The sequence below is a fragment of the Triturus cristatus genome, chromosome 5_1 (assembly GCF_964204655.1).
Source record: "Triturus cristatus chromosome 5_1, aTriCri1.1, whole genome shotgun sequence".
Lineage (NCBI taxonomy): Eukaryota > Metazoa > Chordata > Amphibia > Caudata > Salamandridae > Triturus > Triturus cristatus.
In genome coordinates this window covers 670,480,984-670,500,748 of record NC_140587.1, presented here as the reverse complement: position 1 = coordinate 670,500,748, position 19,765 = coordinate 670,480,984, and the positions used below count along the sequence as shown (strand labels likewise).

The following is a 19,765-nucleotide window of genomic DNA, read 5'->3' as shown; positions in this document are numbered from 1 at the left end:
TACTCACCTGTGAACAGCGTGACTTTGATTACCTTGCATCTCTATTGATTAACATTGGGCGCCAAAACCTCAAATTTGACCTCTGCACCCAACCGCCCCTGAGCCTCAGGTGGTGAAGTCTTGGTGCTGAAGCGGATTTGAACCTTGCCTGGTGTTAAACATGGAACCCGGAAACTGAATTTGTAAGTCGAGTGCTTACCTGCAAAACTGCATTCTTGTTTTCCTCGCATAGGTTAACATTGCAAAGCCTTAAAATTGCATCAAGTGTTCACTTTTTAAAGTGTAAAGTATTTTTCCTAAAAAAAGTACTTACTATTTTGTGTACATCTTGGTCTTAAAATAAAACTTGAATGAAGCTTATTTTTCTAAAATTGGTGTAGATCTCCTTTTTGAGTGGTTTGTCATTCATTGGACGATGTGTGCATAAAAAAATGTCTTACACTCCTCTGTGTTAAGCATAAGGCTGCCCTACCACACTATCACAAAGAGAGCATTTTGGGTTTACATTGAGCCCAGTACACTTCTGGAGAATCTCTGGACTCTTTGCACAATATAAACACCTAGTGGCATATCATATAAAGAGCCAGCGTTCTACAATGCATAACTCTAATATATTCATTAGTTTAAGTTAAAAGGGTGGCACTGCTTCTTTCCTCTAAAAGGTGCCACCTTGGTTTTGCAAATATTTATCTTCAAGAAGTTATCCTAGCATTCTCAAAAAGGACATCCAGATTCCCCTGAAGTCCAATAGGTGTAATGTCAAAAATTACTACGTCATCAGTGTACATTGAAATATGATCGTCTTGAAGTGCTATTTATGGAGGGAATTTTTTCAAGTGTATTAAAACAGACTAGTAAATCACAAAGGAATGATGAAAACAAAAGTGGGGCTAAAATACATCCCTGCTTCAAGCCATTGTATGTTAAAATCTTAGTCGTCAGTCCCTTGTCCCCCCCCCCCCATTAAAACTCTGCTCCAGGTGGATGAATGAAGAGCAAAAATCAGATTTGAGAAATCACTTGGTATCTCACTAGTTTCCTCCAAATGGTTGGTCGATCGTCCCTGTTAAAAGCAGTAGAGAAGTCAACGAACAATGCATATACAACTTGCAACTTAGACACTGCATACTAGTCAATAGCAGATCGCACTATTGCGATATTATCAGTCACTGAGTGTTTGGGTCAAAAACCCGCCTGGACTAGTGGTATCATACCCTTAGAGTATGCCCAATCTTTGAGGTGGTCCAAAACGCTTGATGTGAAGATCTTTCCAGTTGCATCAAGCAGAGCAGTTTGACGATAGTTACAAGGAGAAGGCTGTGATCATTTTTTATACGAAGAAACTACTATAGGTCCTTTCCATGAGCTTGGAATTTGCCCTGTTGCATAACAATGAGAAAAGAGGCGGTGAAAAGAGGGGGGTGAGAAGACTACTCCAGCCTTCTGCATCACTTTTTAATACCTCTATGGGAATTTTATCGGGACTCTTAGAAGTATTTAATTCATTCCATCTGCGGGATGGAAATTGCTTCAGGATTTTTCCTACTGCCCGTAAATTTAAAGATAAGCTGCCAAACGATATTACTGTCCTTTTATAAGGCTGCTTCCTGCAAACCAACCTAGTTCTTATCCCTTATTTTTTTACTGTTGATAAAACAAATTTTTCTTCTTTTCATTCGCAGAGCTTGGATTTCTTTCCCCCGTTTAATTGAATAAGCACAAAACAGGTAATGAAAGAGCTTATGCTATGTACTAGTGAATGTTGAGGCCGAGATGACATGGCTACTGAGTTCAGCTTAGATATATTATTTGAATTCCAAATGAGTCGGCCTTTGTTACCAGCTATAGAAGCTTCTCCGTTTCCATCTGTTAAGGTCCAAGATGGATGGCTTTTAAATGTTATTGCAATTCTAGTTTTGAAATTAAAATGGCGTGATCACTGACTAGGACAAACTCCCATTTAAAGAAAGAGAATTTCTGAGATAAATCATAACTTGTTATAATTTAGTCAATAATGGAGTTGCTGATGACCCCTTTTCTGGTGTGAGCAGCCAGGATGTCCCCTTCAGTTCTTCCATTTAGGATCACACCATTTATTCCATGCAGTGACTCCAGTGATATTTTTCTGTGTTTGTCTACCTTAACTTTAAGTGGAAAGACAGGGTCAGGAATGGACAGGCTTCTTTCGAATCCTTGTTTTCATGGGCTTTTATCGAAGCGTTTGAAACTGTTTGTGTTGAAATCTACTATTATTAACATTTGGGAGTTTCCTGAAGAATAGACTCTATTGATTCAAATATCTCATTGAGCAAAGAATTGAACTTCAGGCCGGGGGAACATAGATGCTGAATAGAAATAAGGAGTCTTCAGAATAGGCACTCATTTTGGGTAGATTGAGTTTGATGCATTTCGCATTGCTCTTGGAATACGTAGTATTTCAAAGTCCCACTGTATCTCAACTGTGAGTAGAATAGAGAGGCCTCCTTTTGCAATGCCCCTTCTGACTCTTGTAGCAGGAACATCAGTAATGTAGTAATTGACCCAGTTGAAATTAGCTACAAACCAGGTCTTTCGCCCTTCTTATATTTATGTTTCATTTAAAGTGTGTTAAGCTGTATATTGTTCACAAAAGTGGAACTGCTTCAAAGAGCAGAGGACAACAAAGAGGCAAAGAAAGCTACTGAGAGGGTAATTTCATTTAGGATTGTGTGTGTGAAGTAGAACCCATAGGCTTCCAATGGTCTTCGATCTTCACACAACCAGTTTTGAGCTGGTGATGCAATGACTCAAAAAATAGTAACCTGGGCCATCAATCCTGATGTACCCAAATCTTTTTACTTGTGCCTAAAGCAAACTCTTTGTTATACAGTTGAATATCATGTATGCATTTTACTTTTTGTGTGTATCTCTAGAACTATGTTTTTAGGGTCACCTATGGATAAGATACCCAGAAAGACCGGGCTTTTCCGATAAGGATTCCACTTTATCACTCCATCACTGAGCCTGGATGTGTAGCTCTGGAAAACTGTCTTTCCATTCACTGCCCAAGTGGAGTAGCACATTCACCACAGGTATGTGATCCATACCATGGCTACAGATTCAGATTCTTGCAGGTCCACTTTCCCTTTCAGTCTTTCAAGATCATTAAAACTAGTATAAGTGTGTTGAACAAACATATGTCTGTTACCTGTCAATAACAACAAAACATGATTTATGCTATGTGCATTTTTAGATTTTCTCTTAGAGGTCTAAAGGCTCAAAAGTATGTCACAATGGAAATGCCAGTTGCTCTTGATACATCAGCTCTCAACCAATCTAGTGTGCAGGAATGGGATACTGCCAATCTCATAGTGGTAATGCAAGCACAAAAATGAAGAAATGTGATCCTTTCAACTTAAGCAATGAAACAGGAGAAGGGTTCCAACTCATGTGAGGTGGAGAAGGTAAATGACCTACAGACAAAAGATCAGATCAACTCTCAGTTCAAATACATTCCACAACGTGGCTATGGAAGAAGTAAACTAATGCATCCAAAGATTACAATTCTAGATTTCCAAACCGACAATCTCTAGAGCAGCACTATTTAACATAATAGATCTTTGATGGTGGGGGATGAGTTTCAGAAGAAATTTGAGGTAAGCTGAAAAAGGGGGCAATCAAATGCAGTGATGCAATAATTATGGGAGCCACAAATGTGAGGGTTAATGTTCGAAGAGGACTTTAGAGTACATACCTCTTAAAGCTCAGTGTAAACAAAGGAACTACATTTAAGTATGCTAAAAAAAGTCTTAATATCGTGAACTATAGACTTTACAAATAAAAGCACCCCTCCACATTATGTCAATAATAATGCAGCAACAGCTTCTTTTCTCTAAGCCAAATACAAAATGTGAATAAGAGTGGCTTTTGATTCGGCCTCACAAGTCTTGTTCGTGGATGAGCGCATATAAACAAAGTGAAAAAATAGACGTCGAGAACAGACATATTTCTACTATTGCTGCTAATTGGCAGACTTGCAATGTTGTTATTGGAATATATATGTTTCGCCCGAGAGTTTCTTAATTTATTTAAAAATGTAATTATACATGGATACTGGAATAACGCCGTATCCATCCTGTTCCAGTGGACCTGCCAAATATATTTGGTCTAAATATACATATAACGGGTGATGTGAAATTATCCCATATGGTTCGTTTAACTACCATTTACTTGACACAGATCATGTAAAACAATGGTAAATTGGAACAGCAGAAAAACAACATGACTGTCTTTAACTAACACAGTCAAATAGGCAACCATGTGGCTTATGTTACACCAGCGGAGAGTAATACGTATGTCGTGTGTGACTGGTTTACCCATACTTTTTATCTGCGGGGGCTTTTGAGAAATTATGTTGAAATTAATGCAAGCCACATCACCCTAGATTCTCCTCTGTCTTTAGTTTTCAGTAATGTCTAAGGTTGGTAGGTTCCCTGAGTGTCAGTCGGCCCAAAGCTCAAACACTGCAGTTATCTCCCAAGGAATACCACTCCATCCAAAACATTCCAGAGTGATTAGATTTGTATCCCAGCTCAAACCCACTTAAAAAACACAGGTCTGATATCCCCAAATCAAGGCAACCCAGGGAAAAATAGCTTGGGTTAAGCACCTTAGGGAAATGTTCCTGTGTGAGGAAGACTGCAGGAAACCACCACTGGAAAAAAAAAATGATCTGACAAACTTCTTATTCGGTGCACTGACCCAGTTAGAGTGGTCAGGCACCCAGCAACAGAAATTGTATGCGTGGATATTGAAAATATATAGTTGCAGTGGGTTTCTAATCAGTCCATAGGTGACATTTGTGATTAAAAACACAGTTACCGCAAACTGACATTTTACTTTCAGTTGCTTTACAAATTTGCTATAAGCAGTGCACACAGTTTACTGCCTGCAAATGAATGAATGTTTGGGTGACACAGAGAACAAAGGGGTTAATGTGTTTAAACAATTTAATTCTGGAGTTTTTGAAAAAAGGTTTGTCACAGAGGTGAACAAGCATCCTGACAAGTGAATGGCTTAAACTAAAAGCCAGTAAATATTCAGCTATATTATGACACATTATGAACAACTTTAATTCTACAGGTCATTCCAATAACAATGATGTTAAAAATCTTAGAAAAATCTTAGCCTTACCTGCTGCTCTGCAATCAGCGATGTCTTGAGGTTCTGCATTTCTTCATTCATTTGTTTTTCCTGACATTCAAGCTGTTGCAAAAATGAACATTTTTCCTCCTCAAGCCTCCTTTGAAGTTCTGAAGCCAAGCTTGCTGAATCCCCACCAAATGATTCATCAGTAGGTCTTAAAAAATACATTTAGAATTACAATATATACATCACATAGACATAATTAATAATCATAGACTCATACTGTATTAATCTCAGTTAAGTCAAACAAATTGCAATACTATTATAATTTTTTACACTAGAACATTCAATTTAAGTTTAAATAATATTTATGCCATTAAATGTGGAGTACTGCGATGCACTGGACAGTGAAGAGTAAATACAGAAGAAAAGGCTCTAACATGGCATAAAATGAAAGCAAGAATCACTTGACTGTCTTTAAGTAATATTATTATTCAATTTCATATGCTACGGTGACTGTATTTCAAATGCAACATGATGCTAGATAAGCAATTTCTTAAATGCCATGATATTTTATATTTAAAACCAAAAAAAAAGAAGATTATTTAAGTTTGAATAATGTAAGAAATGCATATACCAGAAAACATGCTATCAGTTTACGATATGGTGCAATTTAAAATTTGTGGATAAACTGACAAACGCACACTGCAGGTTAAGCGTGATTTGGATCTGTGTTCACTTGTAGCAAAGTTGGGTGGGTGTACCAGGGTATCGCCCTGTGGTCATGGGTGTCAGTACAAACAATTGCGCAATGGGTCCCCTGGCAGGGGTTGTAGCGCAGCAGCCAGAGCTGCCGACTCAGGAGCTGGGGATCCCGGTTCGAGTCTCGGCATAGACATAACATCCTGTGCAAATCGCAATCTCCCCGTGCCCATGAACAGTGCCTGGATACCCTCACGGGTGATAAGCCGCGCTATATAAATCTACAAATATTAGCATCCCCTTTGTGCACTCTCTGAAGAAACTGTTTGTTTTTAAACTTGGTAACTCAGTAATCCATAAGTGTAATCCAATTAAAATGAAAGGTCCTTCTAAAAGTTTGCTTCATAGTTTTTCTTTATTCATCAATATCTCATGCGATACCCACGTTATTTGTATGAAATCCTGTGATGACACTACATGATATGCCTTCAACGAAAATATCATTCATTGATAAAAAAAGAAAAACCATGAAGCTACATTTTTGACGGATCTTTCATTTTACACTGGGTCACACTTTTGTATTATTGAGGTACCAAGGTTAAAAAAGAACAATTTCTTCAGAGAGTGCACAGAGGGGATGTTACTCCTTACCAGGGGAACACATTGTGGAATTTCAAATTTGTCAGACACATATCAAAAGAAGGATGTTCTGTCCACACCATCTGTCTGATTAGGAAGCCTTGGAAATAATCAAATACCCATACATGCGCATGAACAGGGTAACTGAGCTACTGGAATTTGGTGCGCATTCTTTCCTTTTTAACAAAAATTGGTGTGCATGCTTACTTACAGCAGTAATTTTACTCAGATATTCCGAGAGCAGAAACAGATGAAGGACCATTTTTGATGACAACTCAAATTCAGAAGAAAATGCTCAGCAAAAACTCATGCACGGTTCGGTTGGATCCAGAAACTTGGGCAAAAAGGCACTTAGTGGCATAAATGTATAAAAGAAATATGTAGCTAAAAAACCATGTGACAAAAATAACTTAAAATGGGAAGGTAGAATATTACAGAACTGCTTGTGACATTTAATCAATAGTGGGTGCTCTTACCCGGACAGAGGGAAGGAATGCCTTTAGTGCAAGACGGATCGCCTAAAGCTCTAGAAGGTTGATGTGGAGCCCGGACTCCGCTGGAGACCAGAGGCCTCGGATCTCCGCCTCTCCCATGTGGCCGCCCCATCCCAGCAGTGACGAATCTGTCACCACTGTGAACTTCGGGTGGGGAAAGGAGCGGGATCTGCCGTTGACCCAATCCCGGTTCGTTAGCCACCACTGCAATTGTTGTGCAGTGCTCTCCGAGATCTGGACATAATCTAACAGATTCCCCTGATGCTGTGCCCACTGGAACTTCAGGTCCCACTGCAGAGCCTGCATATGCCTCCTGGCATGATCCACCAGCAGGATGCAGGAGGCCATGACGCCCAGCAGCCTCAGGGTCATTCTGACCCAAACCAGGGACAGAGGCTGAAAGATCGGAATCATTGCCAGAATATCCCAGACTCGCTGTTCGGGAGGACAGACACAAAACTGCGTCGTGTCTAGAACCGCTCCGATGAGTCGGGTGTGATTTCAGCACGTTGACAGAGAACCCCAGCGAATGCAAGTGGGCCGTAGTCTGGAGGTGGGAGACGACAGCCTGGGGCGAGCCCGTCTTCAACAGCCAGTCGTCGATATAGGGGGAAGACTGGAACCCCTTATCTGCGCAGATGAGCTGCGACCACTGACATCACATTCATGAACACCCGAGGGGCGCTAGTAAGGCCAAAGGGGAGCACGGTAAACTGAAAGTGCTCGTGGCCTACCGAGAAATGCAGGTAACGCCAGTGGGCCGGCAGGACGGGGATGTGGAAATAAGCGTCCTGCAAGTCCAACGCTACCATCCAGTCTCCAGGGTCTAGGGCAGACAGGACCTGAGCTAGCGTCAACATTTGGAACTTCTCCATCCAGAGGAAGCAGTTGGCGTTCCTGAGATCCAAGGATACAGAACTTTGTCCTTCTTGGGCACCAGAAAGTAGTGGGAATTGCAACCACGACCTACTTTTGGGACAGGAACTTGCTCGATGGCTCCCTTGGCCAAGAGTGCCAAAACTTCCTGTTGGAGAAGGGCCAGATGATCCTCCGACATGCAATGGCACTGAGGTGGCATGGTGAGAGGGGTAGTCTCGAAGGGGAGGGAGTAGCCCCTTCGGACTATTTGCAAAACCCACCTGTTAGACATGATGGTGTGCCAGTGTCTCCGGCCACACTGAGGCTGAACAGCTTGCACCGGCCTGTGGTTCTGGGCGGGACGTGGCGGGGCACCCCTTCCGTAGCCACAAAAGGGGCGAAAGGCAGACTGCGCAGGGTGGGTGGTGGAGAGTCCCAAGGACATAGCCGTAGCCCTAGAGTCCTTGAAGCGCTTCAGCACGTTGTCTGCCTTGTGGCCGTATAGGTGCGTTGCCGGCGCCTGAGCCGCCGGCGTCGAAGGCCCAGGGCCCCCAGCCAAGTCCGTGGGCCCGAAGGCAGAGTCGGGCTGCCCAAAGATGGCATGCATCACTTCGTAAAACTGACGAAGCTGGGCAGGGGTCGCTCCGGGTCCCGGGAGGGGAGGGGAGGGAAGCCCGGAGTTGGCCCTTTGGGTTCCGCACGCGAGAGGGACACCACCCGCATCCCTCGTCGCGTAGGCTGACGGACAGGGAGAAGTTGAAGAGCGACAATGCTTCTTCGACTTCTTATTGTGCTTAGACTTACCTGACCCTGAGTGCGAAGAATTGGATGAAGAGTGCTGATGGCTCCGTGTTACTCGCTCGACCTCCTACGTGACCAGGACCTCGAATGGAGCGGAGCCGACTGCGGGCCTCAAGAAGCTTTCGAGACCGCTCCCGCAAAGACTTTGGATTCACGGTCGAAAAAAGTCCGTCTGCGCTTGCTGGCACGGAGAAAGAAAGAACTGACATCGGTGCGCGAGGGCGGCATCTAAGTAGCTACCGCGACTTTATCCCGGCAACCACAACACCAACAACAAACATGGAGTCGACCGACGCCACCTTTCGACGCACAGGGGTACTGCTGGCGAAAATTCTCCGGATCCAGTCTGAGGCCTATGGGTAATTCTAAGGTAAGGAATCTATACCTAACTGTTTCTTTCAGATCTCAGAAATATTGCTTTACCAATACATTTTCTTTTTGTTAATTAGTTCAAATCGTTTGAAAACAACATCAACAACTAGCCCCACCCACATCTAGTCCTTGAGTCAGACATGGTGGAGACTTAGTGATGAGTTTCAAACACTATTAAGGGGAAATACAATTTTCAAGGTGTGTGATTAAATATCCATTAAAGTTTTTCATCTCCACTACAGCAAATACTGCTGCACCCTTTTGCAACAAGCTCTGTCTGAAGCAGAATTGATTGTTTTTTTTTACATTTGCTGTGAATTAGATGAGAAGTTTAGTTATTAGACAAATGTAAAATGCTTATATAGCAAATTTAAGACTACCTGTACCATTAGTTTTGCCCAAATTCTTTCTTGGACATAAATTATAATTAGAAATCAAATCATATTGCTTAGTGCGCCTGATGTTTCAGAAACCCACGCTGATCATCTAAGAAAATTCAGATTAGTCTGCTGTTACAAGGGGCGCAGCTGAAAAAAAACTTACCTGGGGCTAGCCTGACAACGTATGGGCCAATGGGATAGAAGAAAGTAATGAACAGAGTTTGAGGTCACACTCAAAATGTACAGAAAATACCCTAGTCACTCACCACTGGGAAAAAACAATAACTTTTACAATGCACTAAATTGATGGCGATTTAAAAATTGCTTGAAATAGGATTAGTAAGTTCACATCTAACCACATATTGTAAAATATTCTCATAGAAAAAAACATTAAGGGAATATAGGGTGACCTGCTAAATATAGCATCTATTCAACGTAATATATTTTAAAAAATGACCAATATACCTGACAAAACGTCAACTGAAGGAATTTTACAGTTAGAACTAAAGTGTAATGCCCCACAATGCATTGCTCATAACATTACAGCTGTCCCTGATGGCAGTGCAAATAAATATTCACAGTACTTTCTAATAGGTTTTCAGAAGAAAAAAATTCTGGGCATCCCTCAGGTTTTAACAGAGGAATAGCAGCCTTGACAACAGCATTTCATGTGTTTAAGGATGACTAAAATGTAGGACTATGAGTGTGGAAGCCTTTAATATCAATTTATTTTTCTATTTTGTGTAGGGGAATTCTAGATGGTGACAGTGGTACTGTAACTTTACAGCGTACTTTATGTCAGTTAGCGAATCAAATAGCAGTACAACTATAGCAACTTATTTTCTCATTATATCATTTGACAGTTAGATGGTGACAGCATTACTGCAACCGTGCTATGTATTGCATTGGAGGTACATGATAACATGCATTGCTTAAAGTACAGCTAAAAGAGGCTATTATGCCCATACACTTAAACCCAAGGACATCCATCTGATAACAGAGGTTCATCAGCCTTCCACCAAAAATAAAACATCAATTAATTTTTGTTTTATCAATGATGTCATCTGTTATGCGGTGTGAGGTCATGAGCAACACAATTATTGGGGGTGGGGGATAGGAAGGGCTATGATTAGAAGTCTAACCAGAACTGTTGAATGTTTGTTTTAAGAACCTAAATTTAATGTCTCTTCAAATGAAGTTTAGTCAGAACGCTGTTTTGCTGCACACAATCGGCCAGTTAACTGTTGGTCACTCATGTAATGGTAATGGTTGAGCTCTAGAAATGTATTCAAATATTAGAGTAAAAAGAAGGAAACCAATAGATAAAATAGAAACCATTACTTGTAACAATAAACAGTAGCACAAGAGTGAAGGGGAACACATAAGGAGAATCAGATTAACATAATTATAAATTCAAAATTGAGGAGACATGAAAATAAAACTGAAAGCAGGAAAAATAAAGCAACGTTGATGGGAAAACACACTAAATATTCAATAACATTTTTACCATCTGTAAAGAACAGGAAACCACTACCAAACATTTTCAAAGGCTTCAATCACCAACTAGTCCCAAGGAAGAAATTAATTTGATTATCCAGCTCTAAAGAAATATTTTTTTACCCCAGAACTAAAATACATCTTTATTTTAAGTTTACTGTATGTCTCTTGGATGCGAAAAAGGGAATGAGAATATACTGCAGTATTTCTGAAAAAATAATCCAAGGTACACTCTTTGGATTTCATGTGTTAAGGAATCCCCAGTATTTACTTAACATTCAAAAGCTCCTTAATTTTCGCATCCCTTGCATATCTAATTTTCTCCAGGTTGTAACTGAATAACAACTCTTTGCTCTGAGGTGGCAAATTTTATTGCCAACAATACCACAAACGGTTAAACGCTAGTCATATTAATTATGATTTTTTTAATTTAGGTCTGCAAAACAGTGTATTTTCCTAAGTCACTTGTCAAGCTGCAGCTCTATTTAGGTAATTGGATAGAGCGGAGGTGTGTGAAAAGTTGAGTTCTCGGTTGCAGGTTAGTGGCAGCTAGACAGTTATTTGGCTCATGCTACATGTTGGGGGGAATTAAAATTAATCTTTTTCAATAATTCAGCCATTATGTTTTAGCCTTTATATCACTTGCCTTAGTGGATTACTGCCACGGTTACAGTACGGTTTTCACTTCTTTCTTTTAAACTAAAATGGGGACTTTACCATATTAGATAGTATAACATTTTCAACATCTTTGGTCCAGGGTCATTTCACCCTAGATCTTTAAAATTATCATTTTTCAAACTCCTTATACATCTGAGCTCAAGCAATCGAAATAACAGTGGCAAACAAATATACAAGCATAAACTGAGTTTTGTGGAGAAAGAGTAGACTTTAGATGCTTCTGAATCTTTTTTAAGTAAAGGAAGGCACAAGGAATCACTTAGGATCACCCACTGACCTGGTTCCCTTTACTGGTGGCATTGCAGAGCAAGCATAAAGCACAATATTGAATGTATTTACTCATTTAGTCATTGAACAGCACACTTTACAAATCAGTTATTTGTAAGCATGATCCCAATCCAGATGTTGTTCAGTGACACTGTCATGGTAATATGGCTCTGCCTTGAGGATGTCTGTTCTAAAGTGCTGGCACCTTGAGGGATCCTGCTATTACTATACTGAGGGTTCAATTGTATCTGCCATATGTTGATTCCCCAGTGAGTGTGGAACGATCAGAAACAACTTTAAAAGGCTAAAAAATGGTCTGAGAGTAGGAAAGAAGGATACAATACAGTAACATGCAAATTGTTGCATTTAGGGACACAAAATATGACGAAACAGTATATTACAATATATGAGGGTTTAAAGTTCACCTAATTCAGATGTGTATCTGAAAAGCAAAATGAATCAATAAGACCACTATGATGATAGTCTTAACTGCTCAACAGAGCATTAGTAATAGAGACAAAAAAATAAATGTTTATTCCAGGAGCAAACTATAGCACATGTTGAGAGAATACTAGTAAGTGTTACAATGGGTTCTCATGTAGAAAGTTAGTCCTCTGAATGGATCTACTTGCTAAATTGGCCTTTCTTACAGAATACAGTGTTCACAAACAGCCACAGGTCATAGGCGGTGGCCAATTAAGGCTTATATTCGTTAAGATGGTGGGCTGGTGAAAGTGCATTGCTAAGCTGCTCATAGAATAAATGACAAAACAAACAGCCCCTACTGAGGATCAGGAAGAGGTATTGTTTGATGTGGTGGTCTCTCTCCATCATCTTTTAGAAAAAAGGAATAGTTTCTGAGCAGTAATTGATGTGAGGGAATCCCAAAGAATGTATGATGTTCCCATCTTTGCCCCCATTAGATCTTCTTGGCCAGTATTCGAGAAGATGGCAAACTGACAGATTTTCAATGGTTCTTCTTTTTCAGCTTCATTAAGAAAGTGGTACTTGTGCAAGTATGCATCTGACTCAGCTATCAAGGTAACTACCCAGGTACAAAGACTCATATAAAATTCAAATGCCTTTTGGTCATCAGAAAAGAGAAAAATGCAGCCCAATTACTAAGATCCAAACAGGAGTTGGTCTATTGCCAACAATGTCTAGTGCTACCTTCATCTTCCTGAAAGTTACTGGTTAAAGTACTGATTACCTAGACCGATGAACTCAGGAAGGTTTGCAAGAGACAAACGCCTAGGTTTTGTGCTGGTCAAAATCTTAAAAGCAAGAGTGGATGGATTTGGGTACAAACTGTTATGAGGCACTGGAAATTATGAGTATAATCTTTTTGTATGCTATTTAGTGCCTAATGCCCTCAGGCTCCTCTTCAAAAGGGACAGGTGGAATAATCGGAGGATTTATGGTACTACTGATAGAGCATAAGGAGGACTTGTGAATGATGTTCGTAAAGTTTTTCAATGCATACATTCTTAACATACATATGCAGAGTGCTCAAGAATGCTAGGCTAAGAGCATTTTAATCCTTTTTCTTAAGTCTACAGATCTTAGGAGTTTTTCATGCAGTTAACAAAATAAATGTCCTTGTAAGAGTGACTTTCCGTTTTAGTCACTGTCTTGCAACTCAATCATTAATTGACTACATCCACCCTTGCAAAAATAGTTCTTCCAATTTATTAAAGTATGAAAATTATTGACAATTATTTTAAGGAGTGCTTAACCTTATAGTGATCCGACCTATTTACATCAGGCTATAACCCTAGAAAAATATATTTGCCTATAAGATCTTTAAAACATGAACAATTACTTGCCAAGATGGCTTCTCAACCTAATTTTACTTGCACTTTCCCAAATTCGTTTCACTTCAGACATCTAGACCTATATAAAAAAAAAGATACTTACCTTCAGTAATGATCTCTCTGGTAAATACTCCTATTTACCTCCAGATTTCTTAACTGCTGAATATCACCAGGTGTTAGACTGGACCCATAAACCTTTTTAGGTCTCATTTGCCAGTAGGTGACGCTGGCTTTATACCTGCAGATTTATCACCTACTAAATAGAGGCAAAAGCAATGGTTAATTAGGTGGTGGGTTTGAAGGAGAGTCAAACAATGAAAACCTGGAGTATATTCTGTGTAAAATGGTCAACTCTCCTCACCCTCAAGCCAGACAATAACATTTGGTAAAGGTAGGAATGGAAGCCTATGTAGCTGCCCGACATATCCTAGCAGAGCAAACATTTGTTCTGGTGGAATGGGCTCACCTTTCCCTCTGGTGGTTCCATTTTATCAGGGGGAATAGTACATCTTGACGCACAAAATTATCCATCTGGACAATGTCCTCTATTGCAGTGCTTTATCCTTCTTGCTGTACCACACAAAATGCTGGTCTTCAGATCGGGTCTCCTTAGTGCGGTCGATGTAAAAGCAGTTAGCTCTTTTGGGATCCAGCTGGTGTAATCTTTTCTCCTCATTGATGTGATGGGGTGGAGGGTATGAGGTCAGTACCTTTGAAAGGAAAGCCATGCTAGTTCAATAAACTCATTTGTCCAAGAAGAAGCATGTGTGCAAGAGATGCACAGATGAGAGGGTCACTTGCTTAGCGCTTCCTACTCACTGTCCCATCTCACTGAGGCAGTGGCCACAAGAAAGACAGCTTGAAGTGACATCATTCTCAATTAACAACTGTGAAGTAGCTCAAACAGAGCACCCATCAGAAAGGTCAAAATAGGTTTCAAGTCCCATTGGGACATGGCAAAAGGAGTGAGAGGAAATACATTTGTCAGTTCCTTCTCATCATGATCAGGGATGGCTGGATGTCAAAGAAAAACAGTCAGTGCCACAATAAATCCATTTAGGGCACCCTCTGCACAGCCCAGCTGGGCCAAGAAAAACATGAATCAGAGGACATCAGACTGGCTAGCTCTCAAGGAATCCATCTCATGCTTTACACACCATAAAACAAATCTGTTCCACCTTTCAGAATAGACCGTTTTGGTGGAGCTGTAACAAGCAGACAGAATTATATTGACCACTTCTAGCAGCAGTTGCAAAGAGAACATAAGCCTCCGCTCAGTCTTCAGACATGAAGGGAGATGCTGTAGAAGTGGGTAGAAAAACATGCCCTAAGCCTAGGAGAGAAGGGCAACCCTCAGAGTTAGGCGAAGTGGTGCAGAAGGTAGACATACCACCCCCTTCATGGCCAGCATAGGGCTATAACGTGAACCTGGTCCTGGTGAATCTTCCTCAGCACCTGAAGAATCAATGGTATGTAAGGAAGAGTGTAATGAAGTGGAATGTTCCACTTGAGTTGAAGCACATCCCCGAAGACTCCCTGCAGGATATACTGAATGGTGCAATACGTTTGGAAAGAGGCACCTGAGGGTTGACCTACAAGACAAAGATGTACCAAACACCCTGCAAACTGAGATGCCACTCACTGTCAACAAGAGGATGTCGGCACTTCTGTTCATAAAGCAGACCAGATGGCAGCCAAAACGTACGCTAGAGTACCCATGCCCATAGGCCACAGTGCTTCTCAACACAGAGAAATAAGACCCCACTGCTCTGTATTTGTTTACATACCACAACACTGCTGTGTTGCTCATCATGATCTGGACTTACTGACTGCAAAGTGAAGGGATGAAGACCCAAGCAGGCCCCAAAAACTCTACTTGCCCCCTTGCTATGGTGAGTCTGATTTTATCAGAGCAAGCTATTTTTAGGGCCTACTGGTCCTTTTGTTGAGCTGACAAAAAACAGGTGTTCTGTTCACTCACAAAGTGAATGAGCAATAAAGATGCCTTTAAATCTTGTTTCTATTGTGGCATATTTCCTCTAAGTTTAGAGACAGAGGTCAAAAGTCAGTTCATGCCTTAATTCCATTAACTTTGGAGTCAGAGAAAGACAAGTAGAGGATCTTGTACAATGAACTGTCTGAAAATTGGGCTGTACAAAAAGTGTGAAATGAAAGGCTGTAGGATGTCAGTTTTGTTTTTCTAACACACATTTAAATATCTAATCAGTATAAAGACTAATTTTGGGTAACTCTGTGAGAAAAAACAAGCTTTTATTAGGATGAAGACAAATCACAACACTTTACTGTGTGATGTGAAAATGATGATAATTGCTGCTGAAAACCAATTTCCACAGATTATCGTTTATACGCTATATAGTTTTATCAGTATAACTGCATGTTAGTGTGAAAGGTTGTGGCCATTTAAATAGAAAATGTGCTATATGTAAATGACAGTGCACCACCATATCATGCTTTAGTAATACAGTTGTTAAAAGTGAGTTTTTACACATGAACTGAGAAACATTCTTGCTCCGTCCATGATGGCAATGCTATTAGTGAACTAATAGGCAATCAAGGGTCATCTGTACCCTAAATGTGAGCTAGATTTTTATTATATATGGAGCTAACAATTATGGCCACATTTATGTAAATGCAACGCAGTGCAGCATGTCCCCTTGCTGCGCTACGGTCCAGGGAAAGGCAAGGAGTGCCCTGCATTTATTACAATACAGCACATGCCTGTCCTTACCCACACTCACACACAAGGGGCTGCCCAGGGCCAATGCAGGGAAGGGTGCCTGCATTGCATGCAGGATTGTTTTTGTGCCGAAAGGGACACCTTCCTGCATAAAAAACAAACCCCTGAGGCAGGAAGTAACAAGGAGAAATGAAGATATTTCTCCTCGTTGCGCCTCACCTGGGAAGGCATAGCATTTTGGCACATTCCCAGCCTATCAGCAATAGCAAATCTGGGGATGCGTCAAAATCCATGGGAGTTGCGTGGGAACACCCACGCAGCACCCATGGAACGACTTTACAGGGCAGAGTAACGCAATGGAGCGTTTTGCACTGCATTGTGTTACTCCTGATTTATCAAGCCACTCAGGGCCACACAAAGTGGACTTGCGTGGCTTGATAAATCACATTTTAGGGTTTGCGTCGCACATGCACCATGTTGCGTGGTGCAAACGTGACGCAAACCCTTGATAAATATGCTTCTTAGTCAATAAAAACGTTTTTTAAAGGGTTTTTGTGCAGCAGAAATACTGAAAACACATATTTGAAGGTGCTTTTGTGACGATGTAGAAAAATGTGGCTCTGTAAAATAAAATATTTGCTTAGGATCACACAATTTGAGACCAGTTTACGGGTCAAATACATTAGTTAGGTCGAGTAGATTATTCAAGTTACTAGACCTGCAGGTCTAGTAACATTTTTATGATTTTTAGGCCAGCCAGAGCACCTATCGAGCTGTCCTCAGTTCAAGCAGGTTGATGTGCAGAAACTGCTCCTCTAATGACCTGAGGTCTCTAATCTCTGGCTCCTCCAGATGAGTACACCACTCATCTGTCACAAACATGGCGGCGCCTGGTGGGGGGCAGAATATGAACCACTGGCTGAGAAGGCATTACCGGGGAGCCCTCATAAGCCAGCATACATATATATACAGAAGGGTCCAAGAAGACTCAAGACCCAGCAGACGGAGAACCATCAGAACTGGAATCTGAGTTCCCTCCCGACACACTGGAATTATATCCCGGATATCTTTCTCCTACAGCCCCTATGAACTGGAAATGTTGAGAGGGCTCTAGGGAGGCTTGAGCATTTAATGGAAAAGCCCCAGTGGTGTTGCTGGCAAGTGATGCAACACCATCTGGTGCGACCCAGCTTTGAGCTGATCCCGGATCTCCTGAGATGGGCAGAAACCACTTCCATCACCTTTGTGTAGACCTGAGACGCAGGTGTTATTCTGAACTGGAGGACCATGAACACTGTTAATGGGTAGACCCTACCATACACACACAGATAGCTCCTGTAGCATTGAAATATGGTAGCCAACCCATACAGTCTTCTACTTCCAGCATCAGAAGTACTCGAACCAGGGACAGCATCCTGAGCTTTTCCTTGTACTGGTAAAAATTCAAGATCCTGAGGTCAAGGATCAGACAAAGACTGAGATCCTTCTTGGGCACCAGGATGTACAGAGAGTAGCAGCCCTGCCCAAATTACCAACTCCAATGCTCCTTCCTGCAGTTGGGATCCCTGCTCCAGTACTCAAGGATGGTCTTCTGACTAAAGGGACTTCAAAGGGGATTGTGAGAAGTGGCCTGCTGGAAGAATGGAGCATACCCCATTTCTACAATCTTAAGGATGCATTGGTCTGAAGTTATGACAAGCCAGGATTTCAGAACTGATGCACATGGCTTTCAAGAGAAGCTACAGTGACTTTCTAGGTAGTGCAGGGGAAGAGAAAGGGGTTGCTGGGTCAGTCGTCCCCTTACCTCTGTATTGTCTGAGCAGCAATTGAAAATTAAAGTTTTTGGAGATGCCCCAAAATCTGCTAAACTGATTGTAGTCTTTTGCTACGATTTGGGTCTTCACCTTGCCTGCCTTGAACCACTCTAGTGCAGTGCTTTCTTTGTCCTCAAAAATCCTTGCACTGTCTAAGGGCATGCCCATCAATGTATCAGAGCCTAGGACAGGTGAACTAGCGAAGGTCTTGGTGCCTGGAAGCTTCCAGAGTTCAGTGTAGGAGAAGGAGAGAAACAGTAGCGAGGTAGGAACTGAGTTCTAAAAAGTCTTGTGAGCCTGAAGATGATCCAAAGGGGAACAGTACATACTTAAACATTTCCATCATGGTGTGCATGAAACAAGCCAAATCATTTCCTGGAGCTCAGAATAAGCCTGAGGTAGCAACAGAAAGGGTGTTAATGGTTGAAGGACTGGAATGGGTGCCAGTACCAGCCACGACTCCACTGGTAGAGGGAACTCAGATCCATCTCCGATGAGCACAATGCACGAGGCGGACAGTATTAAGGCATCTTATCTTTTGAGAGTAAACATTGCTTAGACAAAGAATCCCATGGCTCTTCTTTTTGTCTTTTTTTTAAATGTTTTGTCTTTTGATGAATCCTATGAATCAGAGGACCTGGAAGGGATCAAAACCTGGAGCTCGAGCACTGCCCAGGCCGGTGCTCGTCACAGGACATAACATGTTTGGCCTCTTACTTCTTTATGGCATTCTGATATATAAGGCTGCATTTGTCGCATGGTGTCAAGTAGTACCTTGACACCAAGCACTACAGGCATACTTGGTTAGAGTCTAAATAGACATTTACACGTTAGAGTCCTACAGGGCTTGAACACTGACTTACTTGAGAGGAACATAACTAGCACTTCACTCAAATTAGAACAACTTTCAGAAATGTCTCTTTGAATATGCCCTGAAGGCAAGGAGAGAGTGTGATCCTCATATGCATTATAGGGCATGTAAAAAAATAAATAAAAAAGGAACTGAGATCGGTGCACAGGTGTGGATGCTATATGGCTCTCGTGACATCACCACGGCGTCGCTTCCAGCGCCGAGATGGAGTCAGCATTCCCTATCGGTGCAGCAGGAGTGCCATCAAAGTTTCTTATCTAGTATGATGCCTGGGATATTCAAAAGGTGAGGAATCTTCAGGCAGAAGTATCCATCAAAAGAAAGTTCACTAATAAATGGCAAACTTACTTTTTGGGAAGTCACAACAGGTCTCCTCTCTAAAATGGACTACATGTAAGAAGGGGTTGGCCCATGGTAAATCTGGAAGGGTTGAGCACCAGGATTTAATGGGCACGAGGAAATGTCTCCTACTTACTAATTATTATAACCTTAAAAAAGCAAACTATGTTTGGGTGAGAAGTTCAACAATGCCAAAACAATTCATCCTCTGATTATGTTTACACCATCTATTCTGGTATCCCTTTTTATAAACTTTTTATCTCAATATTTACACATTAGTAAATAAGGCAATTTGTGTCAGAGGTGAAAGAAATAATTTTTATTTATTAAAAACAAACGGATACAGACAGTTAAAATATTGTAAACATCTTACAGTAGAATTATTAGATCATTGCAATTGGAAATGAGCCACAGTCT

The 19,765-nt window shown here is 41.2% G+C and overlaps 1 protein-coding gene across 9 annotated transcripts in view; it reads right to left on the bottom strand.

Moving 5' to 3' along the window:
• RB1CC1 (RB1 inducible coiled-coil 1) overlaps positions 1-19,765 on the bottom strand; it is a 666,167-nt gene that overhangs the window by 254,711 nt on the left and 391,691 nt on the right. For all 9 annotated transcript variants that reach the window (XM_085605628.1, XM_085605635.1, XM_085605627.1 and 6 more), the window contains one exon: positions 5,173-5,338. In XM_085605628.1, coding sequence (XP_085461754.1) covers positions 5,173-5,338 — 166 coding nt within the window. The remainder of the gene's footprint in view (positions 1-5,172; positions 5,339-19,765) is intronic.